Source organism: Rhinolophus hipposideros (assembly GCF_964194185.1).
Source record: "Rhinolophus hipposideros genome assembly, chromosome: 10".
NCBI lineage: Eukaryota > Metazoa > Chordata > Mammalia > Chiroptera > Rhinolophidae > Rhinolophus > Rhinolophus hipposideros.
The window spans coordinates 41,657,300-41,678,005 of NC_138056.1; the positions used below are offsets into that span (position 1 = coordinate 41,657,300).

At 36.5% G+C, this 20,706-nt stretch overlaps 1 protein-coding gene across 8 annotated transcripts in view; it reads left to right on the forward strand.

Annotated features, from left to right (window-relative positions):
- The window catches only part of SBF2 (SET binding factor 2), a 396,450-nt gene that overhangs the window by 335,807 nt on the left and 39,937 nt on the right, over positions 1-20,706 (forward strand). For 4 of the 8 annotated variants that reach the window (XM_081063396.1, XM_081063389.1, XM_081063391.1 and 1 more), the window contains 7 exons: positions 1,967-2,094; positions 3,287-3,462; positions 5,992-6,137; positions 8,191-8,389; positions 11,962-12,158; positions 14,265-14,405; positions 15,308-15,403. In XM_081063396.1, the coding sequence (XP_080919522.1) occupies positions 1,967-2,094; positions 3,287-3,462; positions 5,992-6,137; positions 8,191-8,389; positions 11,962-12,158; positions 14,265-14,405; positions 15,308-15,403 (1,083 nt within the window). Of the gene's footprint in view, positions 1-1,966; positions 2,095-3,286; positions 3,463-5,991; positions 6,138-8,190; positions 8,390-11,961; positions 12,159-14,264; positions 14,406-14,895; positions 15,033-15,307; positions 15,404-20,706 lie in introns of those variants that run through there. The other 4 variants (XM_081063395.1, XM_081063394.1, XM_081063393.1 and 1 more) reach the window with 4 other exon arrangements.

Below are 20,706 nucleotides of genomic sequence, written 5' to 3' on the forward strand. Positions count from 1 at the left end.
TCTGGACCCAACCCTCAAACAATTGAATTCAAATCTGAATTAGGATTCTAGGAATGGAGAGACCGAGGCATCTGTATTTTTAAGCCCCAGAGATGACTGTGATGCATACTGAGGATCAGGAACCATTGGGATAAATGGTCACTAAAGTTCCTTCCTCATCTGAAATTACTCATTCAGTAGCTTTTGATGAGTATGTACTGTGTGCTATGCATTTTGTTAGACAGTAGAATTCAGATGTGTAAAATATAGTATCTTTAAAATCTCACAATTGTATAATTCCTTATGTGGATAGAATCAGATGATTTATTATCTTGGACATAAAAGATTGCTTACCATATAATAAGCAAAAAACGCATAAATTTCAATAAACAAAATGTATCTATAGGAATAGTTGTGCTCATTTTGAAAAAATGAGAATAGAGCAAAATTTCTCAGCTCTCTTCTGATATTACTGTATATAAATTATATTTGTATTTGAAAGCTTATGTATTCATAAAGAAACTAAACATCTAGTACTTAGTAACTTCTTTGTTCTATGACTTTTATGAGTTCAATGGGCATAAACATACATTTTGGGCATATATACATATATACCTATATATGTATATACACACACACACACACATACGTGAGACACTTGGTCATTTAAATTGCTCTAATTTATTTATTTATATATATATTTTTTTAAATCAATGCCATACTTCGTTTGAAAGCTTGTATTGTTCTCTTGTTTTTTCCTGTCAATTTGTGGGTTAATTTCACATTTTAGGAAAATTATTTTATCAGAAGAAAAGTCTTAATTTGCCTCTTTTAGTTCTCTTTTTAAATTTCTAATTTAAAAGTTCTCCTTTAATGACACAGAAACCTGATCATTTTACATGTGTTGTATAAGCGTAGGTCGTGACCTTAAATCCTGTGTACATCCTGATTTTGTGTAGCCTCTGAGTGTGACCTTAACATAGAGGATAATCAGAATTTTGCAGGCTGGGAATTTATAGGTCCAGGGCATGAGCATTTCTGATGATAAGTGGATAAGGGTGTGGGCACATGAGTCAGATAAAGCTGGTTCACTTCTCACCCCCTGGCTTCCTTGCCTGTTGCTGCTCCTATGCTGTTACTGGTACCACTGCCTGAAATGCCCTCCCTCTTCCCTTCTGCAGATCCAAACCTATGCTCTCTTCAAAGCTCACGTTTCTCGCACTTCCTCCAAGAATCATTCTCTAGCCATCTAGCAAGCAGAAATCTTTGTCCTTTCTGAAATATTTAAAGCCTTGTTCCCTCAAACCTAAGAGCTAATTACATGTTGTTATATTCTATGTATGACTCTCCTGTCCCTTGGGGAGCTGTAAGCTCTCCAAGGGAGGCTTCACGTGTGCCGCTTCTTTTCGAGACTCTCATCTCCTTAACCTCAGGCAGTTGATAATTAATTATATTTTCCATTTTTTGCTTTAATATTTAAACTCCTAAAAATCTTGGGCCTAAGCCCAGTCCTATATCTTCCAAAGGCACATACACATAGTACAGCACCTTTACCACATATGGAAACAAACTTTTAAAACTTTCTCTTTTGCTTTATTTTTACATTAGAGATTGTGGTTTCTTTTCAATATCTGAAGATACTTCGTTTATTCGGTATGAAACCTGCGCTTCCTGTAAGATTGCCTTAAACCAGGTGATCTTACGTTGGCAGACAGAGGTTGGGAGAATAAAGCGAAGGCAGGCAGGCTGTGACGGTTCCTCCACTGTGGAAAGGGTTGTGTTTCAGGAGTGAATTGCCACGCAGTAAAATTAGTAAATGTGATTCTAGATTCACAGCATTTTCTCTCACTGCATTTCTGGGCATTATCCTCTCCAAAGGGCATTTCTCTGGGCGTTTCTCCAACAGAGGCTGATGAAATGAGCAGCAGAGACTCTAGAAATGAGCTGTAAAGTATTGTTGCTGAGTCTGTGTCCTGTCTTCCTATAGTTGGCGAGCAGACAGTTGTGCGAAGTTTTCCCATTGCCTCCATCACCAAGGAAAAGAAGATCACAATGCAGAACCAGCTACAGCAGAACATGCAAGATGGACTGCAGATCACGTCAGCATCTTTTCAGGTATTAAGAAAGGGAGCCATTCTATTGTTTAAAAGTTTTTTACAAATGATGTCATGGCCACTCTCTGTGGAGAAGAATCAGAGGATCTGAGAGGGTAATCTTCAACTGAGTAAACACATGAATAGTCTTGGATTTAATTCCTCATTTTGTGAACCCTGTGGCCAACTCAGAGTACCAACAAATTATCTGTCCATATTTAGTGATCTTAGAAATTGAGATATACACAATTGACTCCTGTTCTCAGACAAGTCATACCTCAATTTGTGTTTGATATAGCCTTCAGATAGAAAGCAATTCTCTTGGCAGCTGTTTCAGAGGGAAATGCTTTATGGCTCTTCTGTGGAAGAGGTGAAACTCTGAGAATTGTAACTAGGGCTATGGTATTATTGGTACTAACAACATAACGCCTAATAAAGCAAAGGTTTTTCCAGGGCACTCTGAACATATTAGAACTGTGGAATTACTGATGCAACAGTGGTCTTTTCTTAGTCTTTTTAACAATTCTCAGTCTGTGATATTTTGCTCTTGCTATTCTACATGCCTTGTCTCTGACTTCTCAGATTTCCTAGGACTTCAATTCTTGCCTCATTCTTTCTAGTCAAGAAGCCCTCCCTAGTACTTCCCTATGCAAATTGTGTGAAATGTGAGGTTGCAGATCTCTAGGCTCCAGACCTGCTCCCATCACCTGAGAGCAGTGACTTCCTAGGGATTTAGTCACTGTTCCAACTGCCCAAGGACTCTAAATTAGAATATGGCCTGGCTACACCGGTAGGATTCTAGTCGCACCGAATTTTTTCTTCCTAGATTTATAGTATTTCTGACTGGGAAGAGATCTGATTAGGCCAATTCCCTTCTAGAACCAACAGCTGGAAAATGAGGACATGTTTCCTACTTTAGCTACTATAAGTTAACTTCCCTATCTCATCTCATCATAGAAAAGATAGTCTTAATGCAACCCAACTTCAAGATACATGATTTTTCTTGCCAACTAACTATATGTGGCAATTAAACCTCTCTGCACCTTAATTTTTATTTTTAAAATTAAAAACTATATTACATAATATTCAAAGTCTCTTCAGCCTCCAAACTCTTCCATTTAGTATTGTTATTTTCTGTTATTTCAGTCGTTTGGGGTGGAAGTTATCTGGAAATCCTTAATGCTTCTGATATGTTTAATCTCTTTTGTCTCTAGTTGATTAAAGTAGCATTTGATGAAGAAGTGAGTCCAGAAGTAGTAGAGATTTTTAAGAAGCAGTTGATGAAGTTCCGCTATCCTCAGTCCATTTTCACCACCTTTGCTTTTGCTACTGGACAAACTACCCCACAGATAATTTTACCCAAACAAAAGGAAAAGAACACTTCCTTTCGGTAAGAATACAGTCTGGTTTCTTCATTTCAGCCCTCCCATAGTTGGCTGTCAGGAGAAGTGACCTATTTTTGGGATCAAGGTGTAAGGACTGCTCTTTCTGTTTGTTATTCTGTCAAGCCCATTGAGCCAAACTCAGAAAGTTATGGAACAGCAGCACTGATATATGTAACAAGTTTCAAAAATTAAAAGCTACACGAGGCTTGACGATCATGTTCATTGCTCATGATGCATTTTTAGAATGTGAAATTCTATTTTCCATTTTTCCCATAAGTGTCCCAAAGACACTTTCTGTCATTGAGCAATTTCTTTAGTTTTTGTTAATATCCACATGGGGCAGACAGTTTTGCTGTGTTGTAAATATAGGAGCCCTTATCTTTTCTTTTTATTTTATTGTAACTTTTTGTTTTGATACAATTTCTTATTTACAGAAAAGTTACAACCTTGTACAAAGAATTCCTCTCTGCCTTTTATACAGATTGACAGTTGTTTATGTTTTGCTCCATTTTCTTTATCATTCTCTTTCATATATATTTTTTCTAAAGCATTTGAGTTACATACGTTAACACCCCTTTCTCCTTAAATACATCACTCTATGTTTCCTAAGAACAAAGACATTATCTTACATAATGACAGTACAGTAATCACAATTAGGAAATTTAATTGGTATAAAACTTTTATTTAACTCAGAGTCCACATTCAAATTTTGCTGATGATTTGTTATAGCTACTTATTTTTCCTTCCTGGTACACACTACAATCCAAGATCAGGCATTGTATTTAGTTGTCATCTTTCTTAGTAGGAACCCTTATTTTCTGATGAAAATTTTTAGGAACTTATGTCGAAACTTTTAAATTTTAGTTATTACAAAATAACAATTGGTTTAAAATTCTTATCAATTAGTGACAAAATATAGGGCTAAAATTTCAGTTATTCATCATTAATCACCCGATATTTGGGCATATGCCAATGCAAATTACATATTAGGGCATTCTCTGCAGACTTGGGAGAAACAGCTTTTCCTTCACCTGAAATTGAGGTAGCCTCTGCATGAGAGAAGATTTAAGGTTCCAGTTGCATCTCTCAGTTGCATAGCTAGCCACTTGTACCACAGTTACCCAGTTAGCAAAGGAGACTCTACATATCCAGGTATGATATGCTGAAGCATGACCAGCTTCCTAGGTATTTAAACAGTGAACCAAGAATCTTGCCTTAGCACTGTGGAGCCACAGAGGAGCCATGATATTCATCATCCCCTTCCTCTGTGGAGAAAACAAGGCTTTGCATGGTGTTTTATGTTTAGAAACTATCAGGGGGGACATTTATATATTATATATAAATAAATTTAAATATATATATATGTATAAAATAAAGCTTATTGTATCAAGCTTATACTATCCAGCTGCAAAAGAGATACAGCAAGTTTAAAACTTAAAACATCTTAGAATTTTCTTGAGTGTATAAAACAAAGGATATAGCTCTAGTTGGAAAAATTTTTCAAAAGTCTTGTTGAGTTTAAGTTACACCTGAAGTGATTCACAATAGGCTTTAATTTAGGAAATACCAGTATTTTGTGATTTCTAACAATTATCTAAAACATGTTTCATAACCCTCAGATTTACATTACAAATGACTAAAGACTGGGTCTGGCAAAACCATTTGACAATAAAACAATCCTTTTCACCAAATGGCAAGAAAACACAGAAAGAGTTCTGTTCTTTGTAACAGAGAAAAACATAATCAAAAACAATTTTAATTGAAAGCTTCATCTCAATATGATTATTTAGGAAGCAGGTTCTTTGTTCAATTCTCTGTGATTGTAAAAACTCTGTACCCAGATTTTCTATCAGCAAGAGAAGGTAAACTATTTAAATAAATAAAGTACTATTAGGTCTGTGTTATTTACATCCTAGTTTCCCTTTAATTAAAGCTGATTCTCCAAAGGGTGCTCAGATTTCTGATTTCTGATTTTTCTCCTCTCAAAAAGGGGAATTATACTATTCTTTTACATATCTCAGAAGGTTTACAGTGTGAGAAGGCAGGACACCACACATACACACTTAGAACATTTAAGAAATAAGGTGTTACCAACTATAATTGTCATATGATCTCAAAGAAAAACCTATGAGTTGATAGAAAGAGTTTGAATCAGTTGAGAAGGGGGCAGGCTGGCTTTCCTTGCAGGACTTCCATAAGCATAGTTTGTGGGCACTGGTGGAGGCAGTGGTGTGGATAACCAGATTGGGTTAGGGACATGCTTGACCAAAAAGCCAAGCTGAGTTTAGATTTGGGATGATAAGTAGTTTGTGTCCCCACTCTAGCTTCTTGTACTTTTTACCTAAAACAGTATCCTGATCACAGCTTTGTTTTATTAGAAATTAGTTTGCTGCCATATAAAAAGTGGTCTAAAGGAGAGGTTTAATGAGGATCTGAACAATACTAGTGGCTGTGGAAAGAGAGAAGAAACAAGTTGAGCTATGGCAGTATCTTAAAATTAAATTGACATTCTCTTTTGGTTTTATGACTTGTAGCACTTTCTCAAAAACGATTGTGAAAGGTGCCAAAAGGGCAGGGAAAATGACAATTGGGCGTCAGTATTTATTGAAGAAGCGGACAGGGACAATTGTGGAAGAGAGAGTGAATCGTCCTGGATGGAATGAAGAAGATGACATATCTGGTATGTGAGAACTTGTTTTTCCTCCTTGAGTCAATTTTATTCTTTCTTCTTATGTGAGTAAGAATAAGAAACTAATATGTACTTGCACTTAAACCTGACTCACTAAAACCTAGATCTCATAAGAAGATTGGAGGCATTTACAAGCTTCTCAGTCAGAACTTCTGAGAACTGGAAAAAAAAATTTTATTTTCCCAACATCCCATTGTTCAGATAAGATTTTATTAAATTATACTAAATGTAGTAAAGGATATACTATCCTTTACTAAATCCATAGAAGCATTGTTATGTGGGTCTCTTTAAAGGGAGAAAGAAAGAAACCCCACTGCATAGGAAATTTAGTTATAAAGTAGTCCCTATATCTTATTGTTAAGGAGTAAGAATAAGGATATAAGGACATTGAATATTCGAAGTTGAAGATTTGGGTTTTTGGTAAGAATATTGTGGGTGCTCTTAATAAACATGGAAGACCTAAGATGAAGGGATTCTTACATGATTTAAGAAAAAAAGAAAGCCTGATAAATATTTAAAAGAACAGAATCTGGGAATCTGAGATACCTCTCAGTCAGGAAAACAGAGGCAAAAAACCAGTGGCAAAACATCTTATTGACTGTTCCCTATTCCTTAACACAGTATCAAGTATGCTCACGAAATTAATGCGAGAGAGAATTTGATCTAATAGACAAGATGCCATTGCACCCTTTTCCTTCTCAGGATCTTAGAATCAATCACCAGGGCTGATATAACTACTACTTCTGATAATTATCATCATCATCAACAACATTTTAAAGAAAGAATCTCATCTTTAGATAGAGCACAGGCCAAAGGTCTCCATTTCAGTATATGTACCTACAAGCTTGCCTCTGGGGCAATGGAAAGACTCACCATAGCATTACTGAAATGACCATTTGTTAGAACCCTGGCCTCCTCGTAGTGATCTGGAAAATTAGTGCTACCCATCACTATTGACTCTTCTAACTCAAAGTTTTTATGATTTCATGGAACAAAAACTATTATTCCACCAAAAGACCTAATTATGTAATGCTTTTTGCACCTTTGAAAATAAAAGCACAACACAAAACTGATGCTTGATAATAATGCATTGTGAAATTCATAAGCTAACACACAATCGTATATTTACAAGGATAAGCTGTTAGGTTGTTTGTCTTTTCTTTTAATGAAAGAGAGGCATATTGTTCTCTTTGACATTAAAACTTTGAGTATATTTCCAAAAACTTTGAAAGCTTAATTTAACTTCCCTTACTTTAAAAATAAATAGGAAAGTAAATTCAAACAGTTTTTAACAATGGAATTTTTTTTAGTTAGAACATGCAGTACCAATTAGGAATGTTGTGTGTTTTTTTTAAGTCCTCCTTAAAATACTTGATTATTGGGTAAATTCTTCCACATCTAAAATTCTAAAGGATTCTGTAACCTGTGATTGCAAAATTGTGAGGGAATTTCCCATGTATACCACATCCTCTGACAAAAATATTTCTACAAAAAAGCGATAACTATTTCATACCTCCCTAAAAAAGGTCTTTTCCAACACTAGTGAACTTCTACATAGTTGAGAGATTTTTAATAAAAGTTTATGCTCTGAAAAGTTAACTGAAACCTGGATGATGAGTTTATATAATGATCATATTGAAGATCAATTTTACTGACAGGTTTAGCCTCTGACAAAGTTCGAGTGTTTATTCTATGAAGTCCTAAATAGAGATCACTGCACTTTGGCATTAATAAACAGGCCTGACTGAAGCAGAAAAATGAGAGATAAATTCAAAATTATATTGTTTCTAGAAATTTTTAGTTAATGTCCCTGACATTTTAGTTATTTGAGCTTCTGATACTTTTCTTTTCTGACTATCCATTACCGTTCTAATTTATGTTTGAACACAGTGATTCCCCATAGATGTTACATGATTTAATTTGTGATATATATACCTGTAGCGCTAATATAAACCTCTCTTGGTTTAAGGATCCTCTTCAAAAGGAAGTTTTTAATCTACTTTGAGCTATATCATTTCTTCAAAACCTGTTTCTGCCATCACAGTTTCAGATGAGAGTGAACTCCCCACAAGCACCACTCTGAAGGCCTCAGAGAAGTCTACGATGGAACAGTTGGTAGAAAAAGCTTGCTTCCGAGACTATCAGCGTTTAGGTTTGGGAACCATAAGTGGCAGTTCTTCTCGCTCAAAACCAGAGTATTTTCGAATCACTGCCTCCAACAGGATGTATTCACTCTGCCGGAGGTAAGTGTGTGGGGGCTCTAAAAAGAGACCTTCTTTCCTTTCTTCCATTTGAGTCTTGAATGGGCTATTTGCCTCCATAGCCCAGAGAGAGAGAGAAATGTCAGAAAATAGGAGCAAGGTCTCCAGGGATGTGGGTGATTAAGGGACCTTTATGAAGCATGAATAGGCATCTCATTGACATTCCCAGAAGTGCAATTACATCAAGGAACAGTGCCTACATTAGACCAGAAGGTCAAACAAAGGTAACACAGTTTTTGTCCCCTTTATGAAATTCCCTTATTTGCCTTTCTCTTTCTGTTTGCCTCTTTTCTAGCATGCCTGAAGGTAACTTGAAGTAAGAATAGAATATGCCCAGGCAGAGAGGAGAGATGAAAGTCTGCTGTTGACCAGGGGTCCGCAAACTTTTTCTTTAAAGAACCAGTTAGTACATATTTTCAGTTTTGCAGGCCATATGGTCTCTTATTGCAGCTACTCAACACTACCACAAAAGCAGCCATAGACAGTAAATGAATGAACGGGCGGGGCCAATTTGGCCTACAGGCTGTAAATTGTTGACCCAAGTGTAGACAGGGTTTTCTTATGCCATCTAATTAGAACATTTTCAAGGGATATTACTTAAAGAATGTAAATGAACGCATTTTCTTTTTTTTATTCTTACTTCTTGCTTTCTATAGAAAACCTCTTGTTTTCTATATCTATTAAGCCCTATGCCGTGCTTTATATTTTTTAAAACTACATTTCCACCATCCACAAGTTAAATTATTTTCATCTCCAGGTTAGTTCTTTTTTTTTGAATTTATAAATTCTTGATTTAATGTTACTATTAGTTTCAACTCTACTATTGTCGAGGAACTATAAATATTTCATTTTAAATGGCAGTTTAAGTTTACAAATACTACCAGTGTGAAACTTAAAAAAACAAGCTGAGAATATAGTTTGAGATTTGGGCCAAATAAAAAAATTGCATTAAGTACTGAAACGTTGTGATTCTGTCAGGTATATAGTAATTTTCCTGGATGCTCTGTCCTTCTAACTAAATTCTCTTTGTAGATAAATATAAGTGGTAGTGTCAGGGTGTGATGTCCTGCTATTTGAGAAGCTTGCTATCAAAATGATGCCTGCCAGTGAGAAAATAGACCTCATTTATCATTTCAGTCTTCAGAAACAAAATAAAATTTTAATAGACCACTTATTAGAACATTTGTGATAAAGCATTTATGGTGATAATAAAATAATATATATCCCTCAAGCTGTTAGAATGAAGGAAATGGAATAATAAAAAATAATCCAAAAGAAGGCCAGAAAGGAGATAAAGGGGAACATAGAACAGATGAAACAAATAGAAAACACATAGTAAGATGGTAAATTTAAATTCAAATATATCAGTAATTACATTGCATTACTTATAAATTGACTAAATGTTCCAATTAAAAGAAAAAGATTATCAGACTTTTCTAAAGCTTTATGCTACTTTTAAGGGATATATCTAATATACAAGAATATGAAAAGATTGAGAGTAAAAGGAAAGAACAAACACCCATGCAAAGCTATTTCAACAAAGCTGTCGTGATGGGCACAGCACAGGGCAACAAAGTCTAAGACCCCATAAATGTGCTCTGGTCTGAAAGTAGGTAGGGACACTGCATAAATCCCCACATCACTAATACAAACTCAGGAGAAAAAGAGGAGGATGGCAGCAGCTCTGCGCACCCGAATGCCTACCCCAGGCCAGGCTGTGAGTCAGGCTCGTCGCCCTGGTAGGTTTGACCACTGCCCTCCTCACGCCCTTTTCTGTGGCAACCCTAGGCGGGAGGCTTGGGTTTCAAATGTGAAACATTTAACTTTCCATGCTTAACCCAGAAATACCTTGGAAGCATTCTGAAAACCTAGCCCTTTAGTGCCGTAAGAAGTTATAGGCTCTATTCTCTAATGCCGCCTACTGATGAAGAGACCCAGCTATAGACTTAATCATTCATGAAGACTGGAAAAGAAGTTCCATTATTAGGGCCCTCTACTTCAAATTCCACTTTAATATCTGTGCGCCCCAACCCACCCCCCACAAGTAATTTGTTTATATTCAAAGTAATAAAGAGCAAGGACCTACAACCAAGATTACCCAACAAAGCTATCATTTAGAATTGAAGGACAGATAAAGAGCTTCCTAGACAAGAAAATGCTAAAGGGTTCACCAACACCAAACCAATATTACAAGAAATGTTAAAGGGACTTATTTAAGGAAAATAAAAGATAAAAAATATGAAAAATAAAATGTCAATAACTACATATCTAACAACAATTACTTTACTTTCAACGTAACTGGATTAAATGCTCCAATCAAAAGACATTGGATGGCTGAATGGATAAGAAAACAAGACCCTTACATATACTGCCTAAAAGAGACTCATTTCAGATCGAAAGACATACACAGACTGAAAGTAAAGGGATAGAAAAAGATATTTCATGGAAATGGAAACAAACAGCTGGGTACCAATACTTATGCCAGTTAATCTGGCATTCACTAAAGTCATCGAGGGCTATGATTTACATGACCATGAACCGGATTTCCTCTCACTCCTCTCAGCCCTGGCTTATATCAAGATTAGGGATTAGAAATTCTAGAAATAGTTGTGATGGTTATGAATGTACTTAATGTCGCTGATTTGTACACTTAAAATGGTTAACAGGTTAAATATTATATTTATTAGGTATATTTTACTGCAATAAAAAAATAATATGAGATTAGAAGTTGGAAATTTATTAATATGAAATCTCTTTAGTGTAACATTTCTAAATAGACTAAAGGAAAGAAATGACTCTGAAACCTGCCTGTCTACTTATGCTTGCCAATCCATAAAAACAAGGTACTCTTGTCTGTTTTTTATTTTCCCAACATCATATCCTATAACTTTATGAGCTAATATTTTTTTAATTATCTACATGTGGTGTTAATAAAATATTTAAACTCGTTTTGACATTTGAACATATTGTTCTCATACCAGAAATCATTTGATTTTAATCCTTTCTCTATATCAGGCAGTCTAATATTAGTGTACTCTGTTCACTCTTGTCTTTTCAGCAATCTAATGAGTTGACAGTTTGACTTGTCATTCTCATGAAGTTGACATTAATATGAGCACATTAATCTTACAATTAATCTTATTTCAAGTTGACGATAAGTAACATGTAAGGCAAGGGAGACCATCAGTTTAACAGGGGCCTTTTTAATAATTCTACATAACCTTTTTATTTTCTAAGCTCAGGTTATTCAGCAAAATTCTGCAATATCACTGAAAGGGGCTTATTTCCCAGAAGACTGCAGATTAGTGGATGAATTAGCTGTTTTCAGCATCTAGTCCTTTTCTTCTCTACCTTTGAAGAACTTAGCTGAGACTGTGTTCCGTGTTTGAAATGTGTGTCTTACGCCTCAGTGTTTCTGAGTCTTAACCATTACTGTGGTATTATGATATTCATATTCTCATCTTCTCTCTCTCCCACTCTCTACATTCCTTTCCCTTTTCCACCACCCCATACCCACGCAAATCATTCTGTTTCTCCCTTTCATGTCCCTGAAGCTATCCTGGCCTTTTGGTTGTACCTCACACTGTACAGGACAGTAGTTTACCAAGAGTAGCCCGCTGCTATCGTCACAATCGCCTGCCTGTTGTATGCTGGAAGAACTCAAGAAGCAGTACCCTTCTCCTCCGATCTGGAGGGTTCCATGGCAAGGGAGTAGTTGGGCTTTTCAAATCTCAGAACTCTCCTCAGTCAGGTAAGTATCTTCTACAACACAATTATGATCCTCTCACTTCAGAGCATTCTTAAAATTAAAGGTGTAAAAGCTGGTCATGCCACTTGTTCCATGTCATCAAGCCTCTCACATGTAAACTTTCTCACTGTGCCCCATACAGCAGGCACAGCTTAAACAAGAACTGTACTTGATAGTGTGGGGCTCCATTTTGAATTTGACATATTACTTAATATGTCTGTCTATATTTGGATCGTAATAGAAATTAACATAATAAAGTCTTTGCTTCTAAGCTCCTATCCTTTCTGTATTCACTGATGGAAACTAGATTATACTAATCTTTTTTTTCTCTTCTGGGAAGCATTCATATATATTTAACAGCTTTAGAGGCAAGTAGGGATTCTGTCCCATGTGATATGAGATATCCTGTCTCATTCCTACAAGTCGCACACACATGTACACCAACAAGTCAGCAAGCCAATGACCAAAATGCTGCTTTTGGGGCTCTGAAGCAAAGACATTTTTAGGAAGCTAGAGGGTGGCCAATTTAAGAAAACAGAAATAGTAAGTGCTGCTATCTCTTTTTCTGAGGATGTTTATGAGCACCATATCTGAGGTCTTAAAGTCAGTCAGGAGCTATATTTTGCTGACCTTTCTCATAACTTCCAGTTTATAGTAGATGCTCAATAAAATTAAACACTGGGCCAGATCCAGTTTAAGAGTGGCTTCATTCTTTCCCCTTTCGAAATGAGGTAAGTTAGGTTCTGTGGTTCAGCAGGTAAAACCATGTGCTTTTTGATATCTCTTCTTTATTCCCTTCCATTTGCCTCCTGAAAGTTAAAAGTTAGCCAATGTGTCTTTGATCATTCGGTTGACAGAGGAAGGACATACAACACATATATTTTTTACTGTTATCCTACCTGGCTTGGAGTCTCAACATTGGTGTAAGTGAAGTCAGTTGGCTTTTAACTATTTCTGCCCTGAGGAATCCTCCCAGTCTATATAGTGGGCATAATAGAACACAGTATGTAGGTTACATAAAGTGAGCAAATCATTTCAGGAGCATCGATGAGCATATTGCCGAGCTGTTAGTTGGAAAATATTGAGCTATTTTTTTCCACTGGTTTCTGATGTTTAATATAATATAAATTTACTATAGTTCATATTTTTGAGCTTATACATTTGCTTACATTTTAATGCCTTTGAAATTGGGATGCATTTTACAATTGAAGTGATCAGGAAGAGTTTTGTCGTAGTTTAAATGGCAGAGTTCTTTATTCTTAGTACATAAAATGGTACATTTTATAATAGATGACATAGTTCATAAAATATAATAATGACATCTTAAAGTTGATGAAATTTAATATAATAATGCTAATTTTAATATAATAATGCTATTTCCTATTGAGGTTGTAAGAAAATTTGTTAATATTTATTGTCCTTCTAGTGAGTCCTTCCTGCTGCCTGTTTAAAATTCTGGGCCAGTTTCATTTGTTTCTGTTTTACTCCACACAAACCAGGCTCAGACACCCTCCAACCCAGAATTGCTCTCACAATTGTTTCCATCTGTGCAAACTTTTTGCCCCTCTTTTACAAGGACCAGGGAATCTAGCAATAGCTGCTCCTATCATCTCTCCATCTTCCTCCAGTCTTCCTACAAATAACCCCTACCAAGGACACGTCCCCTGGTATTGGGAAGTTCTAACTTCTGCCCATTCTGGGATGCAAGGGAACCTGCTCCATCCTCTGCTCCCAAACAGTAGCATGGACAGGCTGGTGGGGAGAGATCATCAAAGAGATGTTGTCCTTTGTGAATCTTCCTTTTGAGTCGCTTAGATAATGAGAAACTACATTTTCGCTTGGAAGGACAGCCCCCAGCTGGTTTTCCAGACCTAGGCTCTCTCTGGGAGGAGAATGAGGCAATCAAGAAGTAGGTGTGGTGAAACCAATATCATAAGAGGATTAGCCATTTAATAGTTTGGAGCTTTAAGTGGGGCTGGTTTCTATATTTGGGTGTGGTTACTCAAAGACTATATATAAAAAGAATAAGCAAAATAATGTGTATACATAAATGCATATATGCCTCTTTTATTAACAGTTTGTTTTATTCATTATCTTTTTCATTTATAGCTCCTACCTCCTCTTTAGAATCTTCCAGCAGCATAGAACAAGAAAAGTACTTGCAAGCCTTACTGAGTGCAGTTTCTGTCTATCAGAAACTCAGTGGTAATAACACCCTTACTGTCAGGCCAGCACTTGCTCTGTCTCCAGGTAAGATTTGGTAGTACTTTCCTTCCTGACAGCTGTGAAAAGGGAGATTCATTGCTGGGGTTAGTCTCCTCAGTTATTTGCTCTGTTCATTCAACATGACCCCCTAAAGTTTTACCTTGTGGAGCGTAACGTTAGCTCCTTTTACTTAGAAATCAGGGTGCCACTGTTAATTTCTATTAAATAGTAACCAAATTTAGAGATTCAATTATTTCCTTTTTAAAAGAGTAATAGGACAAGAGGTAGGGAACATAAATAAAGTCATCTGGGCTTTTTTTCCTCCTAGAATCTGTTTTACATAGACTTAAAAAATATTATTACAAAGTTGAATGTATAAGTTGAATATCTATTTATTAAATGTATGTTTATTAAAATCATCATGTATAAGTTTAAAATTCCTGAAATTTCTGCAGCCTTTTATGATTTGCAGTACAGTTTGTTTTCACTAGATTTGGATGAAGCCATTAAGACTTGTACTAATATTTTGTTTCAGTTATCATGTGATGGAACCCCAAAGGGTTCATGTAGAGGTAACCCTAATGTGTTAGACACAGGAGCATGTGACTTGAAAAGTTGGTCTCCTTGGCTTAATCAGCTATTTGAATTAGCTCAACATAAGCAGAAAGTGGCTTTTCTTGTAAAGTAACACCATGCATGCCTTGCTTCATTTATCATTAAATTCTCTGATTGCACTTGCCAAACCTAACTCGCTATAATCTTGCAAATGTGTGTATCTCTGAGAAAATAGTAACAGTGACTTGTTATCTCCATTAAAGCTTTAGAAACTTAAAAAGTACAATGTTTGGCAGCAATTAGACATGCTACACATGAAGATAACGTTTTGTCATTTGAGTAATGTTAACCCGAACGACATGGTTTTTGTTCTTCTTTTTGGCTGACTTTAGGGCCTGAAAGGAGGACTTCAAGAATGTCCACTGTGCTTAAGCAGGTAGTGCCAGGACATTTGGATGTAAACCCATCCAATAGCTTTGCTCGAGGAGGTTAGTAAGATTGATTTTATAACCGAGCACTGACACAACCTTAAAAGCAGAAAACTTTTTTCTAGATAGTGATACTTTAAATCAACTAATTATGGTTCAAATGGTTTTTAATTACCCGTTTCTAAATGAATGATCAAATTTATTCCTAGCATGGTGACAAATGAGGTTAGACAAGAGGTATAATAATTGCTGAAATCTTACATATTGATGAGTTTGGAAGCATTGGGAGTTGAGAGGATCCTGTCTAAATGGTGAGTCAGCCCTGAGAGTTCTCCATGGGGCTTCAGGTGTGCAGGGTAGAAAACCCAATCACAGAAGCATAAACTTCTAGGGAGAAGTGATCCCAGACCCCAGGGCGGTACCTCCAATGCCTGTTATTTTTACTCCTGTTGTCTGAAATGTTAGTTTGGAGAATAAGAGAGAATCATACTCAGGTTACCTTTTTTTCCTCTGGGCTATAGCTGCTGCATGAGGAAATAGATAAAAGCTGATTATTGGCTCTTTTAGCCCCAACAATTGGTCTAGTTTGGTCTCTGGAGGTTTATGTTGGATTCTTTTACTTTTTGGAGGAAATTCCAGACTAGGTGTCCCGCTTATAAAGTCTTGCTGTTTCACAATGGAGTCACAGGATCTCCTCTCTCTCCTCCTCTCACTCCTGTGCAATGCTGAATACCCTTGAAAACGCACCAAGTGTGTGATGCTGATTCTGTGTCAACATCAGAAATAGGAAACTCATTTCGTTGCATTTGTAAACAACTCTATTTGTTAGAAATTCTTTCTCATATTGATCTAAAAATCTACCACCATGAACTTTTACATATTGACCCAAGCTCTGGCCTCTAAAGTTAGAAAATTCTAAATCTTATCTCTTCCAGTATAGTCCTTCAGACTTAAAAACTGTTCTCATCTTTTGTCTCTGGGAACTTTAGTTAACTCTAAATATCCCCAATTCAGATGGTTGTAGTCCACTCGCCATCCTTTTTATTCTGTGGCTACTCCACAGAATTGAACTCCTGTAGCTTAAGATTACGTTGGGTGTGGGGACAGCCCCGTCCATCATTAGGCTGACCCATATTCAGATTAACATCATTTGAAATCTTTGTCTGCTTCACATGTGCTGTTCTTAATATATTAGTCTTGAGGGTTAGTTTTTGGACCTAAATATACTATATAATGTACCTATGAAATTTCGTCGTTTTAGACTTTTGGATCTTGATTCTCTCCACTGCTTTATTTGCTGTTTTTCCAAACCTCTTGTCTTCCATAGATTTGATCACTGTTCTCGTGTGATTTGTTGTTTTAAAAATATTGACCAAACCAGAGCTAAGGACAAAAGCCTTTAGCAAAATAGCACAGAGGCTTCTCTGAAGAAAGAGATTCATCTGCTCATCTATACTAGTTACAAGTCCTTCTACTAAAACTCACCTGGCCCATATTTCTAAACCTCTGCCAGTCTTTTTAATCCAATATTTTCCAATCTTTCAAACTGTTAATTGTATCACAAAAGATTTTATGGTTAGTTTAGCATGACTCATTATAGGAATTAGTGCTTTTTCCTAAATAATCATAAATAGTCCATTGATAATCCATTCTAGAATTTGATTCAAAATCAGCCTAAAGTCTCTATTTTACAAAAAAATTTCCCCCTTTTGAAAGCCAAGATTACTGTGCACATCTCCTGGCAATCACATTGGTTCTTTGGATACTTGTTGTTATACTTCATTAGAACTTTCTGCTGTTACAGGATTCCTAAGAGCTTTCAACTTTCTCAGCCATCTTCCTAATGAGGCCTTAAGGTCATTGTATTAGTTTGCTAGGGTTACTGTAATGAAGTACCACAAATTGTGTGGCTTAAACAACTGTTGTCTATAGTTCTGGAAGCTCTAAGTCTGAAATCAAGATGTTGTTAGGGTTGGTGTCTTCTGAGGGCTGTGAGGAATAATCTGTCCCATGCCTCTTCCCTAGCTTCTGGTGGTTTGCTGGCAATCTCTGGCTTTCCTCACCTTACAGAAGCATCACCCAGATCTCGGCCTTCATCGTCACACAACATTCTCCTTGTGTGTCTATCTCCAAATGTCCCCTTTTTATAAGGACATCAATCATATTAAATTAGGGTCCCATCCCACTCCAATATGATCTCATCTTAACTAATTACATCTGCAACAACCCTATTTCCAAATGAGGTCACATTCTGAGGTACTAGGTGTTATGACTACAACATATAAATTGGGGAGTGGTGGGACATAGCAGTTCAACCCATGACAGTCATATATAAGTTTTTTTCTGAATTTTTAAAATACCATTGTTTTAAAGTTTAAGATACAGACTTCATTCTTCTCATCATTTCTTTCTTGGTGAATCTGACCTGTAAACAGTAAAGTGACTTTCTCCTGAGTTTCCTAGTATTTCTGTCACCAAGCCCTCTTGTCAAATTTGGTTCAAGGTTGCTGTTCTCCTTATTCCTTTATTAACCATCTCCAAGTTTGTACTTGGAGTTTGTACAAGTTTATGTCAGCGAGGCACGTCAGCAATTTTTCCTTTCAACTTTTAGTAGAATGCAATTTCCAGCGTTTGTCTGGTTAGTTGAAGCCCTCTCACCCACAGCTAGTTCTTGTATTTTACCTTTGCAGACTTCATCAAGAACACATTATCTATTCCTCCATTTGGCCATGTGACCTGTAATATAAATTTTAGCTACAAAATTGTCTCTCCTATGTTGGTACCTAAGGCTCATTCATCAATCTATTTCAACTGCATAATTTTTTTCATATATATTGGCCTCAGACTCATGGCTTTTTTATATAAGGGGATCCCCACTAGTGGTTACATTCTGAGTCCCTTCTATGTCTTCTCAAAGGTACCTGGAAGGCTATATTTACCTTTTGGGTTAAATCTCCTATTTAATTTGTTTCTGATCCATTCTATGCATAATCAGGTAATAATTATTATTTCTGACACCCTTCCCAAATACTTTCTTCTGAAAATTACTATGAACTTGGTGTGTTTTCTTTTCTTTTCTTTTTTTTTTTATAAATTTTATTGGGGAATATTGGGGAACAGTGTATTTCTCCAGGGCCCATCAGCTCCAAATAGTTGTCCTTCAGTCTAGTAGTGGAGGGCGCAGCTCAGCTCCTAGTCCAGTCGCCGCTTTCAATCTTTAGTTGCAGGCGGCATAGCCCACCATCCCATGCAGGAACTGAACCAGCAACCTTGTTGTTAAGAGCTCGCACTCTAACCAACTGAGCCATCCGGCCGCCCCTTGGTGTGTTTCTTATGATACTGTTTTTGCTCCTAACCGGGTGCCCATCATTCTGGAATCTTAAGCCTGGATCCAGAAGCATAAGTCTTATTCTTTTATTCCATCTCTTAATTCTGCACTCCCAAAACCTCCCAAATTTTCCAGTGTCCCACTGATTAACTGGTTGATGAGATCCTCCTGTTTCCGGACACTTTGAACTTCTGTGATCCCTAGATCTGCTTCCTTTGTCTCTTTTGATATTGTCGTCCCTCCTCACATAGAATAGCAAGAATGGACTGGGACAAGCAAATTTGGGAAGTTTCAGAAGATTCCTTATTAACCTGAACAAGCAGACACACACTTGGGCAGGAGTAGGTGTAGACACTTGAATGCCCTGCACGTAGTTCATTTCCCGATACCTACCCTCAAGTACAGAGAGCTAAGCACCACTTCTCCAGAAGTTCCTTATTTACTCAGTGTGGGAAGAGCCTCCTATCTCTAAGTTTTGCTCTTAACCTCCTCCTTTATTCTCTTCTGTGTATTTTCACTGTGTTTTTCATTCCTTTCATTGTTGTAGAATCTTAGTTCCTGGTTTCCTGCTTTTGTTATTTCCACTGTGTACCTTTCTCACTCTGATGAGCCAGAGTTGAGATTAACCTCCACCTTCTCCTTCACCCTTTTTTCAGTCAAGGTGATCACTTTGCATTCAGTATGCATGCTGATGAGTTCCTAAGGCAGGGGAAGCAACCTTCTTTACACAAGAACCAGGTTAGAAAAAATGAGGATGTGAAAAGATCGCATTGCTTTTTATTTAAAATTAAACTAGCTTTTGAGCACCATGGGAAGAAAACACATTTACTTACAACTTGAATAAATTATTTTGTTGAGTAGAAAAATACCATGAGAAAATTGTTACTGTCTCTTAAATAAAAAAATACAATAGCTAGGTATATTTGAGAAGTAGCCGCATGGAGGCAGCTTTTTAATTTTTCATCCTTCGCATTTTCATGGCCCTCTAGTTAACTTAATATGTGTTATTTTATCCTTGAAGTAACCTCCAGAATAGGTGTTTTAAGAGGCTCTGAGATATGACAAGGTCACTTAGCATATAGCAGCATAACTGGGACTAGGATTAGTTCAGTCCATGCAGTGACTGTAGCTTGAATCTCATGCACTGTACTAGGTATAAGATCACATTGACAAATACAGCACCCCACTCCCATATCCAACCCAAGCATTCCTTTTCCTTCTCTTCTTTGTTTGGTTTTAACAAAGTGGAGGGAACAACACCAGTGGTTAGGAAACACTCGTGCTCTGAAAAACAATGCATTCCCATGGGTGGGATGAATTGCATCACTTTTTCCCTGAAGCAATCCTCTTAGCCAGACCCAGCTGGACAGATCCAGGATCACGTGGTTGCTTAGGTGACATGACACTAAGATTTTGGTTCAGTTACATTCAAATTCAAACCACAGCCCTGCCACTTAGTGTATGATAGTGAGCAGTTTAGGAAACCTCTTAATTCTCAGTGTCTTCATCTGTAAAATGGAGATAATAAATAGTATCTAGCTCTAGAGTATTTACAAGGAATAAAAGAAATAATATATGTAAAGCACTTAACTTAGTAACTGGCTTATAATAATAGTTCAATAAATGTTAGTTCTATTATTACTGTTATCTATTATCTATTATTACTGTTATTATTACTGTGGCTATCATCATTATTGTTGCCTAATACTCCACTGAAATGGGAAGAAAGTCTACATTTGCATTTAAATTGCTTTAAGCCAGGTTGGAAGATTAAGCGCATATCCAAGTCTACACCAGTAGCTTTCAAACTTTTTTGATCTTGACTCACAGTAAGAAATACATTTTATGTCTATATGTATACATACGTATTCATTTTATATCACAATTCAGATAGGATTAAGTCACAATGCACAATGTATATGAGTATATACTAAAACGAAAGTTTCACAAAACAATATTCATTTAAACCACATGCAGTGTACATAGTATTTTCGATTTTAATCTGTTTCACTTTTTTAAAAATACTGATTAGACC